General features: G+C 40.0%; 2 protein-coding genes across 11 annotated transcripts in view; one reads left to right on the forward strand and one right to left on the reverse strand.

The window, feature by feature from the left end:
- Positions 1 to 284: 284 nt before the first annotated feature.
- On the reverse strand, positions 285 to 23,363 carry NRG4 (neuregulin 4). Of its 5 annotated transcripts, none has more exons than XR_005702990.2 (8): positions 23,205 to 23,363; positions 19,304 to 19,477; positions 18,290 to 18,344; positions 14,281 to 14,374; positions 6,544 to 6,693; positions 2,788 to 2,867; positions 2,599 to 2,691; positions 285 to 2,274 (listed from the first exon to the last, which is right to left on the reverse strand). XR_005702990.2 is itself a non-coding variant. In XM_058422372.1 (7 exons), the coding sequence occupies exons 3-7, from the start codon at positions 18,297 to 18,299 to the stop codon at positions 2,675 to 2,677; spliced, it is 351 nt and encodes a 116-aa protein (XP_058278355.1). In that variant the 5' UTR covers positions 18,300 to 18,344; positions 19,304 to 19,367; positions 23,205 to 23,363; the 3' UTR covers positions 2,445 to 2,674. The 5 variants fall into 5 exon arrangements, 3 of the variants coding, with proteins under 3 accessions (XP_058278355.1, XP_039933250.1, XP_039933251.1); XR_009208286.1 differs by having other exon boundaries at positions 287 to 1,696; XM_058422372.1 differs by lacking the exon at positions 285 to 2,274 and having other exon boundaries at positions 2,445 to 2,691; positions 19,304 to 19,367.
- A 344-nt stretch (positions 23,364 to 23,707) lies between these two features.
- Positions 23,708 to 26,006, forward strand: part of TMEM266 (transmembrane protein 266) — an 89,306-nt gene continuing 87,007 nt past the window's right edge. For 3 of the 6 annotated variants that reach the window (XM_040076981.1, XM_040076984.1, XM_040076986.1), the window contains exon 1: positions 23,724 to 23,770. The gene's annotated coding sequence lies outside the window, so the exon portion shown is untranslated. Of the gene's footprint in view, positions 23,771 to 23,795; positions 23,835 to 26,006 lie in introns of those variants that run through there. The other 3 variants (XM_040076982.2, XM_040076985.2, XM_040076983.1) reach the window with 3 other exon arrangements.

Genomic DNA, 26,006 nt, shown 5'->3' on the forward strand with positions numbered 1-26,006 from the left:
AGGAAATTAGTCTTTTCCAGTTTCTTCCCTACATAACCTTTCAGCTGGTGGAGAGGTAATTTCTAAGACATGAGATCTCTTTCATGAAAATGGGAGTGAAACAGACAGGAGAGAGCCCTTATCACTGACCCTTTCATAAACATCATCATAATTTTTAAGACTCCAGGTGACTTTAGGCACAAGATCTGATCCACTGGAACTGGAGTTTCCTTAACTCAATTGCTCACAGGACTACTTCATTAATTTTGTAAGCAATCATTGCTAAAGAGTGTTGCACCATTTTATTAAATTATATATCATGTTGGCTACCCTGTATTTTCTGTGGCATTTGACCACCTTAAAATGAATTTGTAGTCTGATGTCATTTTGATTTGAACATCATAGCCACAAAGTCTGTGAAATGAAATCATTTTAGAAGCTGAAATGTTCTCAGATGCAATGGGTTTGAGGCGATCTGAATTGCTAATAGCATTTCCTTCACACGTAACAGTGTTTCATAAATCAGCCTGTTCACATTTAAACATGAGGTCAGTTTATTCAGCCCCACTTTTTGTACAGCTTGTTTCCCAAATAATGCTCAGTAACAATGAATAATTATTCCATGTCTGTCTAGAAAGCTGAGAGGATTCTAAGAGCTTATACAGAACAAATTCAGTCCATTTATTTCTTCCATCTTCTATTTGTATCTCCTTCCTGAATTTGCACTTAAGATTCTTCAGAGGAGAGTTTACCAAACTGTAAGCCTGACATGCTCATGATCAATAACACAGCAAAGTGATCTACTAGCTGTCATCTCTGATTAATTTTCACTGAGGCTGTGCAAAGTACTTCAGGTAACACCAATTCTGATGTAGCTGTCAATACTGCTACATATCTCCTGAACTCTGTACAACACCGCCTGTCCCTGTGTGATGAAAAATAACTTTTATCCTTCCTAGTCTTTAAAACAATATTATCAGCTTCCTTCAGCTTATCTGCTAAAGATTTGAGGTACAGAAAATGAAATGTAAGACTGATTAATTTTGGGAGAAACTTATCTTGTAGTGCTTTATATAACTTTGTCTCTGGATCAGGTTCTCTACCTGGTTTGGTGTCCCAAGATTCTCCTTTCACATGCTGAGCGCTAACTTGGGCTCTGACCTCTCTGACAGGAGTTTTCAGAAGGTAATGAATTATTCTGTTTTGTGTTCTAGTAACCATTGTAACGTGATTTCTCTTTGTCTTCTCACCCTATGCACTGTACCCACAAGCCTTTTCTCCCCTGTCCCACTGTGCCTTTGTCTACCTTGACACAAAGTACACACTGCTTTTTCTGACACTAGAGCATGTAGTAGACATCATAGAAATAGGAGCTTATTCAACATTTTCTCTGTGCCTATGTTTTTATACAACTTCAGATTGTTTCTTTTGGAGAAAGCTCTGTTCTGAATTTTCTCTCCTTTCAATTCATGAATTTTCTCAGCTAATCTTCCCTTCAAAACAACCTTAAAAATCCCATATAATGACCTGCTTGGTAATGTGCCATTATGAAAACATATCTGATTTTTTGCTGGTTTCAGCCTCCAGTTATTGAAAAGAAAATTGTTCAGTTCGTGTTTTCTATGCCTCTGACTAATCAGACATTCTCTCTGTGTTGTGAAGACAAAAAAGACATGGACCATGGCAGGTGGCCTCTCTTTGTCTGGGTAAGGGAATCCTGTAAGGGACCAAAGTGTGGAATATATTAGCGTGATCAACAGATGCTTATGTGAATAAAAGAAATAAATCTTTGGAGAGGGCAGCATTTTTTCAGCCAAGACACCTGTCTGGATATTTTGTGTCAAAAATGAACAAAATTCCTGATTTCTGCTGTCTGAAATATCTACTGAACATTCAAGGTAAGGTTTGAATTTCCCTCAGTAGTGAGATTTTCAGAAGAAAGCCAGACAAAATTAAAAACCATCAAGGGAGATGTCTTGCTTGGTATTAGGAGTACTAAACTCTGCCTAAAAAACTTTTTTAACCATTATCAATCTCTCTTCTTAATATTTCCCTTTAATTTGAATTAAAATCATGTGCCGGGAAGCTGGGCAATAAACCACCAGTGGTACCTTGTGCTGATGTTGTGTGACAATTTTTAAAAAAGCAAACATAAGTATTAGCTGGGAGAAAGGCAGGGGTTTTCCCCCTACATCTGGTAAGGTTATCTGAAACAAGCCAAATTCTGGACATGTATCACAAATACAGTTTTGAAACTATTGAATCAAAACAGGCTTCAGCTCCTCTGGGGAAATCCTGTGAAAAATGAAAAACCCCTATCAAAAGTTCATACTATCACTTCACGCAAAAATCCTGTGATATCTCATATTCTCTCTGAATTAAAAAAAAAAAAACTGTAGTAAAACCCAAAATTATCTCATGCATCTACCTATGGATTATTGAAAACCATAAAAACTCTCACAGAATTCAAACATAAATGATAGTAATTTCTGTATAATTGATACAGCTTTAAAAGTACATAGAAACTCCATTAAGTGCAACTGTTTAAGACTTAGATGTAGTCTTCTCCAACATGTCAGCCTCCTGTTTCAGTCAACTTTCTTCTCTCATCTTGCTTACCATGTCACCCTCTGCAACTTGGATTCTTAGGGTCGCTCTGCGTGTTGTTTCCCCACCATTCTTCCACTCTAACGCTTTAGGCTGTTGTTATTTCTGAAAAATAAATAAAATACATGACTTTAATTAACAAAAACTTCCTCCCCGACTTCCCTTGTGGAGTGCGGTCATTTAATTTTAAAATGTACTCACTGTTGCAGCCATTGCTGCTTGTAGTTTCAACTAGGTTGGCACCACACTCTGAAGAGCTTGTCCTTGGGATGGAAACTTTTCTGACCATAAAAAACAAAAAGGAGACAACAGAGAGAGAGAAATACACACAGAGTGAAAAAAAGTTATCCGGGAAGAGACAAATTAATGGAATGATTTTCAAAATGATTGAAAAAAGTGACATGGATCTTCTCCAATTACTTTCTAATTAATACTCATTGTTTTTGAGAAGTATGTATTTGAGGGAGAAGAACAGATCAGGGGGCAGTACAGCATTTGGAACTACATGGCTTCTCTCCTGAAGGTAATGTTCCTGTTTGGTTGATTTTGTAGGTCTTTATTTAAATAATTAGTAAACAGCACAGAATTATTTATCAATTCTGTTAGTGTTTGGAAATGATGTGAAATTTTCCACACTCTGTTGAGGAGAAGCAAATCTTGTAAACGGAGCTGATCATTTGCTGTCTAGTTCCCTTTCTTTTAACAGTAATCAGGCATCTGCTGTCTTGAGAAGAGTCATGAGCTATTCCCTGTTCTGTCCAGTTTGTGTCCTGTGGTGATGTAACTCCTCCACAAAGTCTGTTGTTTTGGACAGCTTAAATGGCTTTATTCCTAGACCCTGTTGTTTTGGCTGGCTCAGTTCCTGTTCACCAATATTACACTTACCTTACAGGTAATTTAGCATTTCAGCATGCACTTAGGATGAAATATAGAAATTAATTGCAGATTTATTTTGGTTTTCCCTAGAGTTGGCTTCATTCTTCTGAGCTATATGTGTGGCATTTAGGCTTCTCAATTGCTTTTAGAGAAAAGCTGGCTCATGTGGCAGCTCTTCTCATCAGCTACCTTTCTTCTTTCATTTCCAGTAACCCTGGTACAATATGTTTCTGGAGGATGAAGACCAGATGGACCTGGTCTGATAGGTGAATTGCTGGAAGCAGAATATGCCATTTGTTCCTCAGTAGCAGTGTAATAGCAGGGGATTTTTGCACACTTCCCTGTTTGGCCCATGTCAGAAGGACAGGCTTTGTCAGCACTGTTTGTTGGAGAGGGTGGGGGGTTGTTTCAAGATGGAGAGCGGCTAAATCTGCATTTGCCCTGCCTCCATGCACTCTGCAGATTGGAAAAATAAATCATCAGCTGATAAAAACGTGATGACTCAGCTAAACGTAAAAGGAGAATTATTTCCCACTGTTCACCCAGAGCTTTCGTGTGCAGCCCTACTCTTGTATGGATTACTTTCACTGTTAGTTATGATCGAGTTTTATAAGCAGAGCAATTAAACCTCCACCCTTGTATGTTGAATGGATTTTGTTTCTAGGGAACATGAAATGCCCTTGCACATGCTTGGTCCTCAAATCTGCCCCAAATAGCCTGAGAGAAAGAAAACTTTGAAAGGAAGGGAGGTACAATGATAGGGACAAGAAAATAGAGCACTGTGTTCTATATTCCAAACAACTTGATGTATCATTTTAGGAATTCTGTTTCCTTGTCCTGAACTTCAGTTAGTACCTCCTCTTCTGCACCCCTCCAGATGACATTACTGTTTATACTAAAACCCCACTAGAACCCTCTGCTGAAAGAGCTATGGAAATGCTCACTAACACAGTATCAGGGAAAAGGCTTTCTGATCTCTGATTGTGGATCAAATGTCTTTGTTAATAAAGTGCAATAGTGGAAATGGTAGCTAAGTATGCCTCTTTAACATTTGAAACTCAATATATCCCGTCAGGAGGCCAAGTCAAAGATGATGCAAACTCTCAGCTAACCCTTAAAAGCCCTAGTTCTACCTTCTTCTAAGATACAGGTGATAGATGACGTTTGAGAAAAAAGTCTGGAATAATAATAACTCTTAGCAATAATCCTCATTCACTCATCTGAAAAGGGGAGCAGACTAAAGTATCCACTTGAGACTCATGTGTTGGTCGCTTCAGCCAAGTGAGGACTTACAGATGTAAAGTGTTTCATTTATAGGTGAGTTCTCTAGCAGATGATCATCCTACATCAGCCTATGAAGTGTAAAGGTAAGACAAGACAATTTTAGCCAGTTAGGTTCTTTTATCTGTACTAAAGAAGTTGATAATGGTTTTATGAGATTTCCCAAGTTAGTCTGGTGTGTAAGATAGGGTTCAAGGGCAACTAGGTTATAACTGAGTTGTTGCTGTTTTTATTTTGCTAATAAAGAGGCACTACTACTTGTTCTGCCAGTTAGGTAAAGCTTGAGTAAAGAGAAGCTGATGTTCTGTCTAGTAAAAGAATTTTCACAGACCTGTCATTGCTGTCACTCTAAGCTGCTGCACTTGGACTATAAAACTCAATAAATTGTCTCCAGCTTTTCCCTAATTTTACTGTATGTGAGAGAAAAGGGATCTAATTAACACATTACTCTCTGAAGACTTTTTTTTTTCTTTTCTCAGAGACAGTTTTACTTCTACAGACATACTGTCTGTATATCTATGAGACTTGAATCAATTTTTCTTAAGATCGTTTAAGCTGTATTTTGTTCTAATAAGTTTATAGCAATTTGCAAATAATTTTTAGCAAACAACTGCTGTGGCACTCTCTGGCTAAGCAAGATTAATTTAATTAAAATTGCTAATGTGGGGGGTATCCTTTACAACAAGGGGGTTTTTTATGCCAACTGTTTTATCAAATGCTCTCTATCTCTTCTAAATACATTCAGCTGGGGGAGAAGCTGGCATTCAGTGGGTTTCCATGACAGCAGCTGAGGTAAAACTAGACCAGCTATTCCAAAGGTCGCTCACTGAAAGGCACAGAACAGAAAGGTTGATTTGGCAATGTGACCATGAGAGCACAAAGAACAGAACTGCAAGAACCTTTGGTTATCATAACCAAGGAGGAAAGAGAAGAGGCTGCAAGTTTGATGGTAAAGAATTACAGGGGCTGTAAGTTGCCTTACAGAGGCATAGAGATGCATAAACACACATTAATGGTATATGACAAAATGAGTTCTTACAAAAAGTGCTGTTCTATACAAATAAAGAGGGGACAAAGAAAGTTGACTTGCATTGCAGGTGAAGATGATACATTTGTTTGGGTTTGGTGTAAGTATAGTGATGTGAGTACAGCATCAAACAGTTGCCTCAATCCCAGGAACTGCTTATGTGTTTTCATTCCAAGTCCTAATATGTTTATTAGGACTTGCTGTCTTGCACTGATGTTTGCCTTCTACTCAAACATGGATCATCCTGGACAAATTAGTTAGCTCCCCTAAAAGCTAGTAGACATCTACCTGGAAGTGTTCTTCAATTTCATTATTTCCTTAGTTTTCCTTCTTAGACCAGGGTTGGTAGAGGAATTAGGACTTAATGGCACCAGCCGCTTTGGTTGCCAATTCAGTAGGAACAGTTTCTGATCCCTAAGCACTTTGTTAATTTACTTCTACTTCTCAGTCTTTGGACAACGTAAGGTAGACCTATGTTTTAAAATGTTAGCACTAACTCTAGATAGACTGTAAAACCTCAGATAGGGGTGTACTATGTGTATTTTTTACAAAGCAACTGTAAGTAAGAGCTTAGAAATGGCACTGAGAAAACTTCAAGCCAGGAAGTAAATATTACAAGCAACAAGTTGAGACATCCACATTCATTATGCTGAATAACCATACAACCTTATGGATAATTCATTACATACTTTTACATTCAAATAATTAGTACATGATTACCAGAAGAAATTTCTACTTGATTGAATAGCTTCAGCCTTATGAATCACTTTTACCTGCAAAGGAAGTAGAATGCTCCAATTACAAGAACTCCTAGAAGAAGAAGGGAAGCCAAGAAAGCTGCAAACAGGTCACCTTTTGTTTGGGATTTGATGCTGGGCAGCAAAACTTCCTCACAACGAGCTCCTGTGTAATTCTCGATACACCTGGGAAACAAAATTGTATTTGGATTAGATGGTAGCTTGTCATCTACGATGAAAAGCACAAAGGCTTCTTCTGGGTACAAAAATTGTTATGACACAATTCAAAGGTTGTATTTGCTTCACAGCAAGTCTTCTTACAGAACCTCCTCTCACCTCGTATTTCTGGAACAAAGGGAATTAGGCATGTTGGGCATCAAGTTTTCATTCTGATCCATACTGCTTTTATATATTAAGTTTAATATACTCATCACTGACAGATTTAATTAATTAAGCCTACTTCTTTAGTGTTAACTGTGTCATCCCACTGGTTTTCACATGGCAGTCACGCTTTCTTTTCCCTGTTTCAGGTAACTTTCTGGTTTCCTTTGTTGAAGATAGAACTGTCAGCTAAACAGATCAAGGAAATGGGAATTCATTGAGACACAGTACAGCTTAAACTACGAAAGTAGTTTATGCAATGTAATAATTCATGCCAGAACTTGTTACATGCTTGGTGAATAACCCCCTCTTGGAGAAACCTAGGTAGAGGTCTTCTCTACTATGCTTATTTTATGTGTTGAGCTTCTGAAAGCTTCTTCTGAAGAAAGGATTAAAATGAATATGGTATTTTATCATGGTAAAATGGTATGATATTTTATTAAAAATAAATAAAATTAACAGCTTAGTAATTCATATATAGTCAAAAATAGGTAGGTTGAAGCTAAACTAACCTTCATTTGTTATGTATTGTGCACTTATTCTGCTAAGTTTTCTTAAGGAATTGATTTCATTACAGAAAACGGAAAGCACTTCTTTCAACATCTACATTCTGCATGTATTTTTTATATATGTAAATTTGCTTCTCTCTATTTGTAGTACTAAAGATCTTGCTCCTTCTTGCTATTTCTGGCACTGAAGTCATAATAATCTGTGACATAAGCAATTTCAGGCTCCAGCTGAGAAAAATGGGCTAAACTGCAACATACTTCAAGTTCTCAACAGCCATTGGCAGCTGCAAGGTATAATTTCAGATGAGGGATAAGAAGGTGGAGAGGGGAGGAATTGCCAAAAAAGAAGAATGTTTAGCATATCTAACTAAGACCAAAGGATCCCTGTGAGTTTTCTGACTTAATGCCTGATGTGACTCCCACTGCACTTTTGTAGCTTATGGACCAATATTTCAGTACTGCTGGCCTAAACCACTGCACAAACAGTTGTTACCCTTTTATTTTAATTCTTTGACTTTGGAAATATAATGGAAGATTTAGAGACTAAAAAAAGACATCTAATTATCATCATATATTAAAGCTATGCAACTGATCAAACAGACACCATTTACTAAGGACAATCTGAGGCTTTTCAAAGTCATGATGTTTCACTGCTGGGAGAAGCAAGGGTAGGCAGACTGCTCTGATTGCTTGAGATAATGTTCCAGATATTTATTCTAAGTGTAGTGGCTTTTCAGTGGCCTATTTCTGAAATACTGTAGAATACTTTAAGAATAGAAGTGTAGTTTGAGTGGGGCATTGTTCTCTAGCAAGTGAGAGAGAAATGCTTTGGAAAGCTGAATAGAGTAATGGAAAGAAAATGGAATAAGGAATTCATAGGAGTATTCTTGAATAGCAATGAAAACTGGAGAATAATGCAAGGCTAAAATGATACAGGAAGGAAAAAAAAAAAAAGGTTTTGGCATCAAATTAGGGCTCGTGGAAAAGTTCTAAAGAATGAGTGTAAAGGGAGTAAGTCAGTAGCCTAAAGGGCAGAATGAAGCAGGAGGAAGACAAGACAGTGGCATCTGCAGAGAGCTGCATAGAGGATCAGCTAAAGGGTGAGGGTTCCTGAACTGCTGGGATACAGGACAGCGAGTTGGTGTGAACAGTGCATGGAAGCTGGATTCACGTTCTGCAAAGACCGTAGGAAAAGAACTGGGAATATGTTGACAGCGTAGCAAAAGGGTCACTGAGATCACAGCACTTCCTATGAAACAGGAAACAACCAGATGCCTAATGTAGCACAATCCTTTAACAGGGAAAAGAGCTTGAAGGCCTAAAATGGTAAAGGGGAAAACTCCAGTGATATGAATCCAAGGTTACAGCAAAGAGAAAGAAACCTATATGAAAGAAGCGCATGCCAAACTGAAAACATCCTGGATGCTGACCCTATGAATACTTCACGGTTGTAACAAAAATAAGTTGTAAAACATGACTAGCTAGTTTGATAGTACCTGTTTAACTGAGAGCAATGCACTAGGGATTACGAAACTACCCATCCACTTTGTCTAGGCTGGCCTGTTGACATACCTGCTTAAAGTGATTCCATATTATCTAGAAAATGCTGTCATATAACCTAAAAATTATGCAGGGTTTCATAGAAACAGGAAAATTAAGATGATATATCTCTGGGTTACATTTAAGTAATAAAATTATAGCGAATGTGACCAAGCTGTGGGCATTTCTGAAATATGATGTTCATATATTCAATGTTCATATATTCAGATGTTCAAATATTGGTTTGAACAAGCTTTTATGAAGTCACCTTTCCTGATGTACAAACAGGTAAAGGCCTATGTTAAAGATAGAAGCAACTAATGCTTTAACACAACCAGGAAACCTTTCTTCCCATACATCCTTTGCTAAAATAGGCAAGAAAGAAACTAAGCAGACTTCAGTAAGTAGCAGTGGAATTCTCTCAGAAGACCTGCTTATCCTATTGCACTAGCAGAGCTCCAATCATTTCAGTGGAGTTACCTACGCAGTGACTGCAAGCAAGACAGAAACAGTCTCTAACAGGCAGGTGGCTGAGAACACAACGCAGAGTGACGGTGTCTGGAGAGCTTCTCCTAAGTCTTACTGTACACAGCCTGAAAAGCCAGAAGCAACTCAGTTTGTCTTGTTTATAATGGATGCCTAAAAGTAGAGCACAAGTCAAGAGCAGCTGTTGACGTGGCAGGCACTGGTGCTCCTGCACTTGAATGAGCTGGGGGAAAGCCAGAGGACCCTGGTGCAGGCTGTAGTAAGGAGGAGTTGCACTCACTGAGTCTGTGCTCACTTGCCAGGTGTTGCTGTTGCACATCACCTGCACGCTGTTAATCTGCTGCTGCTGCACGTGCCCGACTGTGCAGCATTCCAGAGCTGGTTTTTTTAAATGCAAAAAACATCTTCCCCCTCTGAGAAAATGCAATTTCTAATTCAGAGTCAAAAGACAGCAACCTTCAATGTTTGGGGAAAATCTGTGACTAAAACCTCCAGATTTCTGCTGTCCTAGATGGCTGCACACACGTGCACACACACACACACAGCTCTTAGCAGATGACATGAGCCAGCCCTAAACGTTGTACACAAAAGTCCTACAGCAGTTCTGGACAAAACCAGCATATGGAAAGATTCTATAGAATCTTTCAGCGCAGGGTATTAATCACAGCAGCATCAATGCAAGGTGGACAAAAATAGACTGCATTGAATAAGATGTCAGGAGATGACCTGCAGGTCTGAAATGACATTGATCCTTTACAATCTGATTAGTACCTAAAACATAAAGCCTTGCAGCAGTACGGCTGTTACTGCTGTCTCCTCTCAGATGCTGTTTGTTGGACAGCGCCAATGATCCTATGGCACTGGGATTTAGTAAGAACATAAAGTTCCTTTCTTTGCCAGACTCTAAGGTGGGCATCACAAGGAAGTATCTGACAGACTGTAAAAGCAGGAAGTAGAATTTGAGTCAAATATGCACACAGATTCTCACTGCTTTGCATTATATTATCAGGGTGTTGACTTTAGTTTTTCATTTAGCCTTCCTTTACTCAGAAAAATCTTGAATACTTCTTGGTAGAAAAACTACTTGCATGTAAATACAGAGCTCTGAGCAGAAAAAATATCTGAGAAATTATCTGCTTGTCAATGCAGTTCAGATTACATGGCTAATAACTTCAAAATCAACATAATCTTCAGTCTGTAGCGGACTCCTAAAAGTCTTCCTAATCCATACAGCCTAAGAACATCTAGTAAGCATGAAAAAAAAACTTAGAGCCAAAGTGAATAAGCAATGGCAAAGTTAACTGGACACCTCAGCAGCTTTTTAAAAAGTTTTGCATTTAGAGGAGCTTCAAAACTGTTACTCTCTATACTCATAGAGTAAATTAATATGCTCCTACGGGAGAGAAGTTGAAAGAATGGCTTGTTCTCCCCTCCCCCAGCTATTTGTTTATATGGCAAGTTTTCCATATCTGGCAGTTATATTAATTTGGATTGCTAATGGTTTTCAAGCACATAAAGTAGTGTTGCATTTTATATTTTATGTCCCATTAAAAATAAATCTTCATTACTGACTCTTTTTAGCTACACTTTTGGTATGTATTCTAACTTTTGTTACTACTTTTGAAGCCAAAAGCAGAATTGAAAAATACTAATTGGACAGTTTTCAGAAGAGCCTGAGGGACATTAAAGTGTATTTTTGGAGGCAGAGAAAGAAGAAAACCCAGATGAGTGGGAAGCCCTTCCCTGGCAGCTTGCAGGGTGCATATTGTGAAGGCTGAGAGCACAGCAAGTGTATGACTTGTGGGGAATGAAGGGCCCATCACAGAGAGCCAGGCAAGGAGGGAGTGTACAGAAAGTGCACGGGATTTACTGGATTACAAGAGGAAAGGTGGAGGAGAGATTCTATTAGGAAGGAAGGAAAGGAAGGGAAAATGGAAGAGACATCCTTAAAAGATACACAGGAATTTAAGGGAGGAGATTTGCAAGGTCTGCCCGTGTCTCTTGCAGTACTCAGCCCTCCACAGAGAAGGATCCCTGTCCCAAAATGAGGACACTAATTTCATTTCTGTGTGTACTGCCCTCTGAAGCACAGCTCTGTAAGTGTTGTCTTATACCATCTATTATTTTGATATACAGAAAGAATGCTCTCAGAAATCTGCCAAGCGTAAGGAAAAAAAGGGGAGTACCAGAGCTTCCCCTCAGAAACCAAAATCTTCACTTAATTCTGCAGTGCATTAATTAATGATTACAGGACAGCTGTGCATCAGGTGCTGAGGCAAACAGCTTTCATCCTTGTGTTTTATGGCACACCTGAGGCAGCTGCTTTTCCATCCTTCTCTGTCCTGCTGCCTGTTTATTTAGTTCATTTGAGGTTCCTGGGTTTGAAGCTCATCTGGTTTATGGTGGCAGGTGTGCCTTTTGCTGCTGAGAACATTAACTCATTGTTAGGAAAGCAGTGAGGAAAGATGGCAGCTGAGCAAGCTCATGTTTTAACACACATCAGCTGTATTTAAAATCTGCTACTGTTGCACACGGAGGGGGTTCAGCTGATGGTCTGTAGATGTTCAATCTCTGCCTTGTATATATCTGTTTCCGAATGATCAAAATAACTGAAATTTCCAAGGTAAACAGCAGCTCTTAATTTTGAGCACGCTATAAAACAGGTATCTCTAACGAATGATGCATTTTTCTTAGTCACATGGTGAAATTACTTCCAGTGATGTTGCACAGGGTAATCTGGAGTAACTCTGCTGAGCACAACACATTTGTGTAACCAAGTACCACGTCAAGGCAAATGTGTTTTAAGGTATTTTTACAGTTTGCTAGTCTGTCCTTTCTCCATCTCCTCCTTTTAATTAACAATCACTCAGCCCTTGATTCTAAAAGTGATTTGAGTTTTCTTTCAGTAGGAGATGATAATTTGAGAACACTAGGGAGCTTTGGGTGGGATTTGGCAGAAACCTTCATCAAAGAAACTGTGCAACTCTGTGATGATGCCAGTCATGAAGTTCCAAAGCACCAAATATTTTCTGAATTCTGCTGAATAGTGATGCATTTTTTCTGTTGTTTCTATTCACATCACCGCTGATTACTAAGATATCTGTGTGTAAACAAAACCTTTCTCATCTATAATTAGACTTCTCTGACTGATTAAGGAACATGCTTAGAATGAGGATGTGCTTAAATAGAATGCTGCTATTTAAACCCATCTAACTTCATAATCAACCACTAGATACAGAAAAAATAGTTGATAATTTAAATGCAGTAAGATTGCCTGAGTATAACAAAAATGCTCTTAAGATGTCACTTTTCTGCTTCAACAGATTATAAAATCCTGTAGTATCTGAAATGAAAATTACTTCATTCGGAGCTATTTAAGTGGAAATTATCTATTCTGACTAGTTTGTGCTCCTGAAGAATGAATTTTTTTGAGTATTTGTTACTTCATATTTATAGTTATTGCACTGAATACATCTTCCTACACAGTCCAGTTATTGAGAGGGTGCTTTGAAATTGTGTAACTGCTGCTCTTTAGTTTAACCATTCGTTCTTCATTTATGTACAATGATACAGGATTTCCTCTAGAAAAAAAAAAACTTGTATTTCAGAATGTTTTACTTTTTGTTTGTGTAGTATTCATTTTATATTGCATAAGCTTGCAAGGTTTAGCAGATAGAACAAATTGTAAAACAGCACTTCAGAGCTTTAATTTCACTTCTGGATCTGATTCATTGTAACACTGAACAGTGACAGTGATATGCTGTGTATATTTTTGAATGAACATTTACCATAAAATTGCCTCTTTTCTCCCTGTCTAACTAAATGAATTTATGTGCTTAAGTATTTAGATTGAACTGTCCCAAACAAGAAAGTAATATTTTAATTAGGCATCTGGGGAAAGATGACGTTTCCTTCTTCAAATGTTTTATCCAATTATCATTAGTTATAGCTCAAGACAGAAGAGGGAACAGAAGTTGCCACGGAAGAAAAAAGGTAATATCCTTAAGTGTATGTAATATTTATCTGAACACCTATTTTTTTGTTAAGCAAACCCATTAAATTGACCATAGTTTATTTTGATGAATGATAACCCAGAATTAGTAAATGCAGGACCCTAAAAAGTGACAGTTTTATGTAGCATCTTATGTCTTGGTAAATCAGAGAATAAACAGATAGAGCAGTATTTATTCAGGAAATGGCTCCACATCCAAACCCAGGAAGTGCATCTTCTCCAGTTGGCTACATGGGCTTCAAAAGGAAGAATGGTTCTGTTATGGAGTGGTGTGGGAACTATCTGTATTTGCTGCCTTGATGTTTCATTATCAAGTAGTCTTTGGCTGTCACTATAAAGCTGCTCTTTGAGTATTTCAGCAATATTTGAAGAACACAGTAAGTCTTGAATAATATTCTTTTTTCCCCCCTTAGAAGATTTTTTTGTGTGTGTGTCTCTGCATTTTGTTCGGGTCAGGCCATTTTACATTACAAAAATTTTTGCAACATAATTAATTTGTAAGCAAAACTGTACTCTGCCTTTCTGAATGCCTTTCCCACAGTCTATATTCCATGAGGTAAAGGGTATTTTGTTCTTTCTGTATTGTAACGAGAAAACGTGGCTCTAAATGTACATACAATCCTGAATGCATACGTAACCGAATACCGTTCCCCCTGCCATACACCAGGTATACACATTTATATTTCTCATATTGCCATGTCTCTGTTAGCTAGGTAAGTAATAGGGAGTTGGTATTTTCTTTTAGATAATGCTTTACCGGTGATTACTTAAAGAAGGAAAATGGAGAACTAGTCTTTAGACAGCTACTGTCCAATACTTAAACACACAAACTTTAGTTTCACTGACCTGCAGAATGGACTGGATACAGTAGGAATCATATAACAAATCCCTCCATTTAGACAAAAAGATCCATAACTGGTGCCACAGAGTTCTTCATGATCTTAAAAATAAAATGAAAAAAAAAACCAAAACCACTGAGAAAAACAGAGACTTCAAACCCCAAACCCATGAAAATTAACTACCACACAAATGAAACCAGCCTAAGAACAAAAAAGGTATACGTCTTGCCTTCCAGGCCACCAACATAGAGCCCTGTTCTGCAGAAGAGTTTTATGTAACAATATGCAGAAAATATCACCAATTTATCACCGTATCAGTCGTGAAACACCTAAATTAGATTAATAAATCAAACTTTCTCGTGCAGTGAGAGGAAATTTTGAATTCTCCATTACTTCCTTTGCCTTTCATGCCCACTCACCGTAGTGAGCACAGTGATTCACAAGATGACCTAAGCGAAGTCTGGTTTGTCCTGTTCCAGTGGCACCAAGTAACTTTAGCTTAACTAGCTCCTGCAATAGAGTCAGCCCAGATACACCCAGAAGAGTCCAGGTAAAGGCCAGGACGTTCTGAGGCTGCTCTGGGCTGCAGTAAAGCTGAACTGCAGCACACTGGGAACCACCAGGCTTCTCCACCCCGATTCTCAACGGCCAAACCAGGGGACAGCCTGCAAGCACTCCCTAATGTACAGGATTGCTGGCTACAATATCTTTTCCACAGATCCCAGAAAGGCTTTTTCCTAACTCAGTAAGCTTCTTAGAGGAATTCTTAATGTGTTAAACATAATTAGGCATTCTAATAACACCCCAAATACAGGACACTAACGTTGGCACTTGTAACTTGTCCATTTTGTGCTTAAAAAGCACATCCAACGGTACCACTTGACTCTTCCTGAAAGCAGTCTAAATTTAGAAGCAGGACTGAATATATTTATGATACCTTTAATGCATCAGTAACTCATTTCATTTATATGTATCTAATATTTTTATATATTTCTTCCATCTTACGAAACCACAGTATCTCAATCAAAACCAAAATAGAGCAGTCTTCTGACATCATAGGGGTGATATGTGTTACCTCACACTTTAGGTGTTCTTGCTGTTATTTCTCCCAGAAGTTCTGAAAACAAGAATTCTGCTGTGTCACTATTTATGTATAGAAGACATGTTCTATACATAGCACAGAGAGTTAAGAAGAATCAAGATTTTAGATTTCTTATTTGTCCTTCAAGAAAAAGAGTTAGGCTTCCCCTTTATTCCTGCAGAAAATAAAAAGTAAGAAGTGTGGCCGTAAGACATTCTACCCTAGAGAGACCTTCTACAGCTTCTTATCTAAAATAAGCCAGGCTTTTTTAAGAATGGCAGAAATGCTCTGTGCAACAAAACCATTGTGTGTGCATCCTGCTATCCTCTAGGCCAGCTCTAGCAATTCCACTCTCCCTTTCTTTCCTACATTCTTCCCCTTCTATGACAGCATATTGATTTAGGAGTGTGAGTAAAGTCCTTACATTATTTTAAGATGAAGAGTTTTACCCCAGGCCCCAAGAGGAATTCAGTTTCATGTTCCTGTTACTGAAGTGCCAGCATCCAAATGGTAACTGGACCTTCTTGCCTGTGTGCAGATAAATTAGGAAGCTGGAGGAGGGGAGAAGAAAGGTTGGAAAGATTGTTCACGTTTGACCTTGTTGCACAGAAATGTGTGTTCTGTCATACCTGGTTAGAAATTAAGTGGAAATTTATTTTAACTCTGAAGCTTTCTGTGCTTATCTTCTGGCAATTCATTTACTGCAAGTTCACAATTAAAAAACTTCGGAAATTATTTTGTACGGGGAGCTGTACAATTGGAATAGGAATAAAATGGGAACAGGAGAAAACAAGGAGGTTTTTAAACAAGAACTGCAATTTAGTTGACTTTAGTCTATCCACACAAAACAGTGCACCGCCTGTGAGAGTGTAATTCAGCTGAAGGCTACATCCCTCCTTAAATGAGGAGAGGGCACTGAACACATCAACAGTGTATCAGAATATCTATACAATTTTAAGAATCAAGGGAGGAAAAACAAAACTCTCAACTTTGACCTGCTCTCAACTCTGTTGAGTGTCTGAGGGAGTTAACTGGTGAAACTCTACCAGATGGAAAAGTAAGATGATAGCAGGTAGGCCCCGCAGAAAAATCCTTTTCAACAGCTCATGGAAAGGTTTCAAAGAAATTCTCATGAGAATTAATGAGAATTTGTTAACCTCCTTAAAATCCTGCCTTATTGGTTCTATTTCCTCATCTTTATGCAGAAATAGACCTGTCTCTCCTGGCACAGGGGCAGAGGACTGAAGAATGCTAAAAGCCTCGAGTCGTTCAGGAACATTTGGGAGAATGAATGCCTCTGAGGTGTGATCTTTGTATCAAGGACCAGCCCTGTAGCCCAACCAGACACTTCTGTTCTGGCAAAATACCTCAGGCACTTTCTCTTAGGTCTCTTAGAGGAAAGTGAGAGAGGTGGAGAGAGAGAACAGAAAGTGCCTAGGAAGCCTTTGAAACCTTTTTGATTGTAATTACAGACAATTTTTCTATAGGCTATTTCTTTCTAGAGATAGACTCTTCTTCCAATACTAAGGGAAAAATGGTAACCTTAATTTTAGCAGTAATGAGAAACTCAAAGAAATCTCTATGTCCACCTAGATCAGGTACCCCTTTTTCCATCCAGTTGTGCTTTTGATTAGTAAAACTATCTGAATAACACAGTATAACGTAGATATTAGAATTATGAAAGACCATAAAAGAAATTCAGGAAGCTTTAACACTAGGAAAAAATATTACTAACAAATTATAATTTGCCACAATACAAAAATAGGTATTATGGTACTCCACACCTACAGTATTGAAATGCAGTAGCTTGCTGCAAATTTCAAAGTTACAGTTCTGTATTTGTAGACAGCAAAGTGTGAAAGCACCAGTTCATCCCTTTAAATCTACAGTCAATGATGCAGAAGGGTATACTGGAGAATCAGAAGGGTTTCAATAAAAGCCAAAACCCAATTACATTAGCATTGGTGAATGTGTTATGATTTTTCATGAGGTAAGTCAATACATTATATTAATCTAAAAATGCAAATTGTATGCTTTGAAAGTCAAATGTATACTACAGTCAGACTCCATAATCAAGACAGAAAAGTTTAACAAGTCAAGAGATGATAGGCAATTAAAAAAATACAAAAGATTTAGCTTTGAAATTAATAGAACTCTTATCAAGGTATGTTGTACATAACATATAAGTATGTATTTTGATACCCCCTTCTATGTGAGAGATTAAAGAGAAGTAGGACACAAAAGTACTTTTTTAAAAAGTTGAATTTTGGTGGAAGAAGCAAAGAGGAATAAAAGGAGGTTGCTCTTTCTAATGCTAGATGGAATACTTAAAACTGACTGAGGTAATAGCAGCCTCTAAATACACTTATTCTTAATTACTCTTTTTGAGGACATGCAGGTGTCCTGGTTTCAGCTGGGATAGAGTTAATTTTCTTCCTAGTAGCTAGTATAGTGCTGTGTCCCTTAACTGTCTGGTCTGTTTGCATTTAAACTTTTGTAACCTGACTCTCCTAAGTATTAAAAAAAACCCACAAATGCAGGCTCCACACCACCTTAACCCCAAAGAGCCAAGCCAGCCCTGATTTTGACTCAGCTGTCTCACCTACTCCAGAGGTTAAAACACTAGACTGCTAACACAAAAAGGAAGAGAGAGGAATGGGAAATGTTGACAGAAAATTAAAGGGGGCTGATGCATGCTTCCTCCCTTATAAGCAACTTTGGACTGCAGGCTAAACAATCACAAACTGAAATATTAGGATTGACCAAAGCAAACATCTCCTCACAGAATTCATACCACTGGCTGGTAAACTCTAGTGAGGGATGGCATCTCTGCAGAGCAGTTGTGACAATCCCAGTGGCAACTATCAAAATTAATGCAATTTTAATGAACTCTAATTATACAGGTGCATCCAAGTAAAGACTTGGAAGAAATTACCTGTTCGCATATTATTCCAACAACAATTCTTGGTTTTGGTCAGAGGCAACAGCACCTAAAGACAAACATGTAAATTAAGCATGTAATTTTTGAACCTGGTGTCTTTTTCCCTGAAGAAATAGCTATTGGAACGCAACTTTCAGTGTTTCTGCTAAGACATCTGTTGCACTCTGACAGTAATGTACTGTTATATGTAAGTTCCATTAATTCACCGTTAATGGCAAACATTCAAGTCTGTTGTCAAGTTCAGTGAATCCCTGAAGGCAGAGTAAAACTAAATTCAGACTAAACCATGTTTAAACAATGAATGCTTTTTAAAAACTGCCATTCTTATGCAGAAGTGTAATACCTGATGCACTTAGGCAGGTAGATTCTGGTTAGCTAATTAGATTGACACTTGCACCTTGAAAGATAGTCCCCACAACTGAACCATTCCTCAGACTGCTAATTAATCAGGTGAGACCTTGGTGGGAGAATTCTTCCATTCCACAAACAAGAACTTTCCAATTTGTCATTTCTCAGAGCCAATACGTGCTTTACTTGAGTGTTCCTCATGTCTGGATGTCAGGTGAAATCAGTAATATAAGCTATGAATTTATCAGAACTTGTACAATCATTCTTAAAATCTACAATAGAAACCCCCTGCCAGGACAGAAACCAATGTTCACTTGACATTGTTAAAAGAAACTAATTATTATTCTTATTCCATCTATCCTAGTTATATTCTGTTTTCTTGTTAGGTATAGTCAAGGTCTACTGTACCAAACAGGTTACTGAATAAGTCTAACATAATAGATCATTTTTTCATGTTTGCTCTTTCTTTCTTCAGAGTGTATGCAAAATAAGTATTTAAGCAAACTGTCCTATATTGGAAGAAAGATTTTTTTCCCCATTAAATGATCAAATAAAATACCAGCTTTATGAGAAACAGGTGCCTATACTGCAGCTTTAACTAACAGAAAGCTGACTTGCTTTAGAGGCCCATTTCAAAAGATGTAATGCATTTGTACTTACTTTATAAGTAGATGGTTCTGGTTTTCATGGGACCTCAGGTGGCTTCTCTAGCTTTTTAAGTGTCCTGTCCATACAAGAAAATCTGAAATGGTACTTCCCTGTGATATTGGGCTGTAACAGCAAGGTCCCCACCCAAAGGCGTCCTCTGGAGCTGGCTCACAGCTACACTTTGCTCTGTGTACAGAACCAAGAACAATTAACATAGCAGGTGGCATGAAGAAACAAATGAACAGGGGTCACTTCAGAACTAAAATCCTGTTTTTAAAAGAAATAAATCATCCTGGAGATTCATTTTTCTAGCAGTCAAGATCTGGATTCTATGTGTGCTGTTGAAAAGGTTTCTAATTTACACATGGTGCAGGGTGTGTGAGGTTACAACAAAGACAAACGTGTACAGGGTCCAAGTACAGAATAGGGTAACACCCCATCATGCTCACAGGATCACTTGCATATTTTTCCAGGGTTACCAGTACTAGAGTTTATTGCTGAATTCAAAATACTCACATAATGTGGTACATATAAATTGTATCATACATATATTTTACACTGGCATCAAAAATCCGATTTAAATTTGCATTTTATTGGAGCAAATAGTCTTTGTTAATTTAGTTTCCCTTTTCACAGAAAGCTCCAGAAAACTGTATAATGTCCAATAGCTCTCATAAAATTTAAACAGGATATATAACCTAAATTTCAGACTAGCTCCTGTACTAGATTCAATTAGGATAGGAATCCTCGAATTAACAAAATAGCTTGAGTTTTGCTACCACCAAAAGGGGATCTCCCATCTCCTTTCCTTCATCTTACTGTCAGTATGTACCTCAGTATCTCTGGTGCTGCTCCTGGTCTAACTTTAACTTTTTCAGAAGATGTTTAAATCCAGTGATCTGGCAGAAAATCCCTCAGGAGAAGCTGACGGTTTTCTACTGCATCCGTGCGTTAAATGGATGTGCTATGCAACTCATCAGCTCTTGGGACTAGGACTAATTGTTCCATGTACCACAAATTGTTTATAAACTGAATGCAGAGAGCAAGACAGCTTGAGAAAGGCTGTGGGACTACTAATTATTTATTTCCAAACTTAATTGCCTATGTATTCAAGGAAATAGGGGGTGGCAAAGGGAGGGAGTGAAAATACTTCCTCACCAATGTGAAAGCATAATTTTATTTTTTAAGTTCTGATAATAAGTATCACAATATGTGTCTAAAGATGGGTTTTGAAAGAGGTGTTGCTGACAGCATTCACAGCTTTGACTTTTTTGTTTCTAAGACTGAAGAGTACATCATTAGGTAATCATGTATTTAGATGCTTTTCCCTGAGGTGTTGCACTCTGAACAGAAGTTCAAGTATGTTATCAGTGTTCTTAAAAGAATGAACTGGACTCTCTGTCTCATTAGAGAATAAGATGATATATTTAAAGAAAAGAAAGTACTACAGCAGAAATTGTTGCTAAACTTAATTCTAACTCGCTTATGCCTGGGTGTGCACTGAGTTCATACTAGAAAGACAAAGAACGTCTGTGCACCTTCCTTGCACTTTCCAAACTGAGTCTTCCTCTAGATACAGATGTAGCCCAGGCTCACAGAAACTAAAAATCCAATTGTATGAATGCTCAAATGCTTATCTTGGGAGTTTGTGAAAGGTTACTTTGCATATCCAGTTAAGAGTATTTTAATCTGAAATTTAAAATATAGCCTTCTTTGCTCTGTGCCAGCTTGTTGAAAAATCTTATCAGTTCTACTCTCTCCCCCTCATCTTTGTCATCTAAACTGATATTAATAAAAGCAATGCATTGTTTGAAATGCTTATACATTAGTTGGGTCATCCGCGTATACTGACATATATTGGAACAAGTCTTGAACTTGTTAGATTTGTCTTTAAATCAACCCATGTGCTTTCCCCATATATTTAAATCAGAATCTGTATTGCCTCTTGCTTTTGTGTACTTTTACTGGTTAGCTGGCCTAAGCATCCACAGTACTTGTAAGTCTTAATGAGCATAGACAAATAAAAAGCAAGTACTGAATAATGATTTGGGTTTTGGTTTATGGATCTTTTCTATTCAAACATTCTTAAAATTAATTTCTATATAAACTCTCCTCCGAATTAAAGAAGATTGTTTCAGTCATGCAGCTATTTCAAATATACATTAATATACATTGTTTGTACATTTAGATTAAGTTGCACCTCACAGCTGCCTTTGAGAATGGGATTTAACTGCATTATGTATTCTTTCTAAAAATCAAAAAAGGTAAAAACTCATTCTGCCCTAATACTGAGCTCAAATATTTGTGTCATGAAAACAATGAAGGGGAAATTTTTTAAAAATAGCTTAGTATGCTGATTGAATATAAATTTTCTTCTGAGATGTCCTTGATATCTGTCAAGCAGTCAGTAGTCTACACCTCGTACTTCCTCCAAGAGCCAGGAACTGTCCTGAAGCCTTGTTAAAAGGAGTCGGTTTCTTCTCACTTAGGTGTAACTTTTCATACCTTCAGTGTCTGAAGCTCATAACTGATCTTAGCACACAAAATCATCAGACATCAGAAAAATCCATCACACTGCCTGAAACAAATGAGGATCTCTATAACGAAGAATTCCAGGTGAGATCTTACAACAAATCTGTATAAGAACAATGTTTTACTCAAATTTACATACTGGAAAATTCTTTTAGGATGGGATAATCACAATATCAGGAAATTTTGACAAAAGACAGGAAGCCAAGGCAGATGACAGATAGCTCACAAATCTCAACATGCTTTGCTTGACAGGGTAATTTTTTTGAAAACAGTTATTCAAAATTCTTTCTATTGCAGTTTTCTGAAATGGCAACAAAAGACTGAGTCCTCTTATCTTAGAAACCCCTACAACAAAAATTTAGGTTTGCATTTTCATTTTATCCACTAAAGTATGTCTAGGATTAATTATATACTAAAAGAGGTGATAAAACTCTTGTCATGGTGTTGAAATTGAAAGTTGAGACACTACAGTGAATTTCAGGGAAAACTTTCCATTGCCAAAATTTCCTAAGCAGCCTGCAACCAACTGCAAATTTCCTTCTAAACTCCAGTTCTATTGTATGAGATATTCACACAGACATTGGCAAAGCTACAAAGCTGAGGCTTCTGTCCGATGTAACCACTGTAGTCACACTATAAATTTCTAATTTTGAGACAGAGATTTCAGTCTCAAGTTTGTGTGTGCTTACGTGAGGGGAATTATTAAATCTTACAGGACCCTTGCATTAAAAAAATCACTATCAGTCTTGGAAAACAAACCTCACCACTATTCTATCATTCTGTGTGCTTACTGATTTCTTCTGGCACTTTTGCTTCCAAGTTTCATCCCTAAGTCTTGTAAGAAATAAACTGAAATGAATGCAACTTAAAGTTTGTCTCTGCTTGGTTAATTTTTATTCATACCTCAGAGGCAGATGTAGCGTCCCTCGTAATGTCAGCTGTCAAATGTCAATAATTTCCGATCCAGTAATCACAAGTCAAAACATCCATATGACAGGCTGACATACAGTGAGACAGTTTAGCACATGGTGACATAATACAACAGACCGGTGTCACTTGAATAATCTTGAGTTATTAAAAATGTATGTCGTAAGAGTTTAGATATTTACTTTACATGGCAGTCATCAGGAATCAAGTGTAACTAGACTTTGTAATAATGATTTTGATTTTTTAAGATTCATCCAGCACTAATAGCTGGTTGCTGCTAACAGCAGCTTTTCCAAAGCATACGGGAGATAATTGTCAAAACCTGAATTTCAGTCTCTCTATTATTTTGTTCATTTAAAGCACCTTCTTAACCTTCGGGTGTTTAATTTTTTTTTTTTTTTGGTGCAATTAATTTTGTATTGAGTTAATTCGTTCTATTTAAACCACATCTTACCAGAGCAAACGGGTATTCTTAACTCTGCTGGTGTAATCTTTCTCAGACATGCACGGGACAATCTGCTGAATCAACGTAATCCCTAATCCGCATGGTGTAATCCTGCAGCTGCTCGCTCCGGCGCCGTTACGTAATCCCGGCCTCTAGGGAAGGGAAGGGAGGGGAGGGGAGGGGAGGGGGCGGGCGCGGTGCCGATGTGCCGCAGCGGGCAGGGGTCGCGGGCCGGGCCGGCCGCGGGGCTCGCGGCGTCGGCGGCGCTGGGGCCGGGGGCGGGGCCGGGCCGGGGGCGGGGCCGAGCGCGGGGCCGGGGGCGGGGCCGGGGGCGCCGCTCGGCTCCCGGCCCGTAGTACTCCAGCGCGCGCCGCCCGCCGCCGCGATTGGCCCGGCCGCGCCCGCGTGACGCGCGGCGGACGCGCGCGCCCCCTCCGCTCCCCGCGGACCGACCCGCGCGCCGGCCCCGCGTTTCCAAGGCGACCCGGCGGGAACGGAGGGAGGCGCGCGCGGGCTCGCGCGCGGACGGTCCCCGGGTCCCTCCCCGCGCGGCCGCCGGGGGCCGCGGGCGGCAGGTACGTGCGGGGAGCGCGGGGGATAGACAGAGGTACGCGCCGGGAGCGCGGGGGATAGACAGAGGTACGCGCGGGGAGCCGGGGGGATAGACAGAGGTACGCGCGGGGAGCCGGGGGGATAGATAGAGGTACGCGCCGGGAGCCCCGGTCCGCGCCGTGCTCCGGCGCGGGCGGCTGGTCTCTGCCGTGCCCCTAGCCGCGGGACCGTACCGCGCTCCGGCGCGGGCGGCGGGTCCGTGCCGTGCCCCATCGCGGCCGCGCGCGGCTCGGGAACCCCCGGTCCCTCCGCCTCCCGGGGCACGCCGCGCGCCCCGCCGCCCCCGGGGTCGGGCAGGGCAGCCCGGCGGGTTCCTCTCGCCGCGGTGGCGGGGGCCGCGCCGGCGGGGGAGCCCCTCCGCGGCGGACAAAGTTTGGTGGCGGGCGCCGCCTCCCGCCAACTTGCCGGCGGTGGGGCCGGGGGCCTGAGGGCGCCGTGCCGCGGGCCGGCCCGCGGCGGGGCCCGAGCCCCCTCACGCGGAGTCAGCCGAGCCGCGGCCCGGCCGGCGGCGGTGTGAGGGTCGCGTCCGCCTGTCGTGCGGGGCCGCGGCGTCGCGGCCGGAGCGGCGTTACTCCCGCAGGGGAGGGGGCTGAGGGGGCTCTCGAAGCCGAGGGGCGCCTCACGCATCGCACTCCCCCGGCGCCGCTCCTCTGCGCGGCCCGCGCGCTCCCGGACGGGCCCGGCTGGACAACTCCTGGCGTGCGCATCCTGAATGCGAACGGCCCCGGTAACGCCCGAGCGTGAAAGTTGCTTTTGTCGTCTGTGCAAACCCACCCAACGGCGGTGCCCCAGCAGTGTCTTCACGCAGGAGTACTCTGTATATGTGAGGTACTGCATCGCTTTGGAAACCCCCTGTCCTGCAGCAGCATCGTTCCTTGCCCCAATGAGAAAACGAATAGTAGTGTCTTTTCTGGAGTCGAAATCCATTTAGAGTGCTCTTTACTAGGGAATTTTCAGTTTTCCTTCTATAAAATGTAATAAACTTAATAGGCCTTTTTTGTTAGATTTGTAGAGGTGAACTCTAAACTGTGGGTATCGATGAGCTATAACGGGACAGCATGTCATAATAACTTTACTTAAAAATAGTAGTTACATGAACATGCATGGTTTCTAAGCTTGTTAGTATACTGAAGTTAGGAAATGATTCTGCTAAGTGTGTCTTCAGAATCTCTTGGTTTTAAGAGCAAACCGATCTACAAGCTCTGTATTAGAGCATGCACCTGATACCAGTTGTAACAGCTGCAGAAGATTGTATGTGTAAAAGAAGTAAAATGAGTCATGGTGTAGGGGTATTTACAGCTGTGAGTGCAATCAGCAGGGAGGGCTCATTTGTCTGAACGCAGCGCACCTGTCATAGGCACACAGGCAGGAACTGCTGCCTTGCTATGCGACTCTTAGGAATCCTGCTAGTTTTGTGACACTTATTACTAGAATTTGCACAAAGAGGTTTAAGCAACCTGTGTACTTTTAATGTGCTGTAATAACATTACTAACCAGGTGTAGATTAGGTGAAACAATACTGATAATCAAATTTTGGTACCTCCTGTGAAGATACTGCAAGTTCCTGCAGGACACTTGTAAAAGGGTTATTGCTACCACAGTCACGTTAGGTGGGGGTTATAAATTATTAGACTGTGCAGTAGTAGCATATAGGTGCTTTGCAACGAGATATTGCAGTTAGCATTGTGCACCAAGTATCTTGTATGGGAAAATGTGTGTCTTGATGTTGTGAACAATGTCTGTCTTGTGAGGCAGAATACTCTGCAGAAAAGGGGAGGAATGCTTCTCATTTACAGAGGATGCAGAATAAGAAGCAAGTGTGTGCTGCTTCAAACGTGTTATGGTTCCTAAATGCTGGGAAGAGTGTGCCTAGAGTCAGTGAAGGGACGGTGTGAGGGAGGAGCCCATTCCCGAATGAATGCATGTGCATACTCATCTTACTCATTCCTCTATGTTTCTGAAAAAAGTGAATTTTTTCAGCTGTGTCCTGATGCTGCATATTGCAGAATTGTTTAGGACAAGATGCTGGTTTTGCCCTGAAGGGTGAAAACAGGTGGAAGTTGCACACAAAGTTAGATGTGGTTAGCGGGTAGTAATTACACTAAAGACAGCAGTGGACAAGAAGGGCGTGAAGCAAGAGTACGCATCAGCTATTTCAGCCACAGAACTGGAGTAGTAGGTGAGATAAAGATCTGAACT

This window comes from Hirundo rustica, chromosome 13 (genome assembly GCF_015227805.2).
Source record: "Hirundo rustica isolate bHirRus1 chromosome 13, bHirRus1.pri.v3, whole genome shotgun sequence".
NCBI classification, from domain to species: Eukaryota; Metazoa; Chordata; class Aves; order Passeriformes; family Hirundinidae; genus Hirundo; species Hirundo rustica.

Bases quoted from the DNA above. Each gene is read 5' to 3' on its own strand.
- NRG4 (XM_058422372.1), bottom strand. The intron at 6,694-14,280 runs GTCAGTGAAACT...TTTGTTTCCCAG, and splicing joins GTATCCAGTCCATTCTGCAG to GTGTATCGAGAATTACACAG. The intron at 2,868-6,543 runs GTAAAAGTGATT...TTTTATGGTCAG, and splicing joins GCATTCTACTTCCTTTGCAG to AAAAGTTTCCATCCCAAGGA.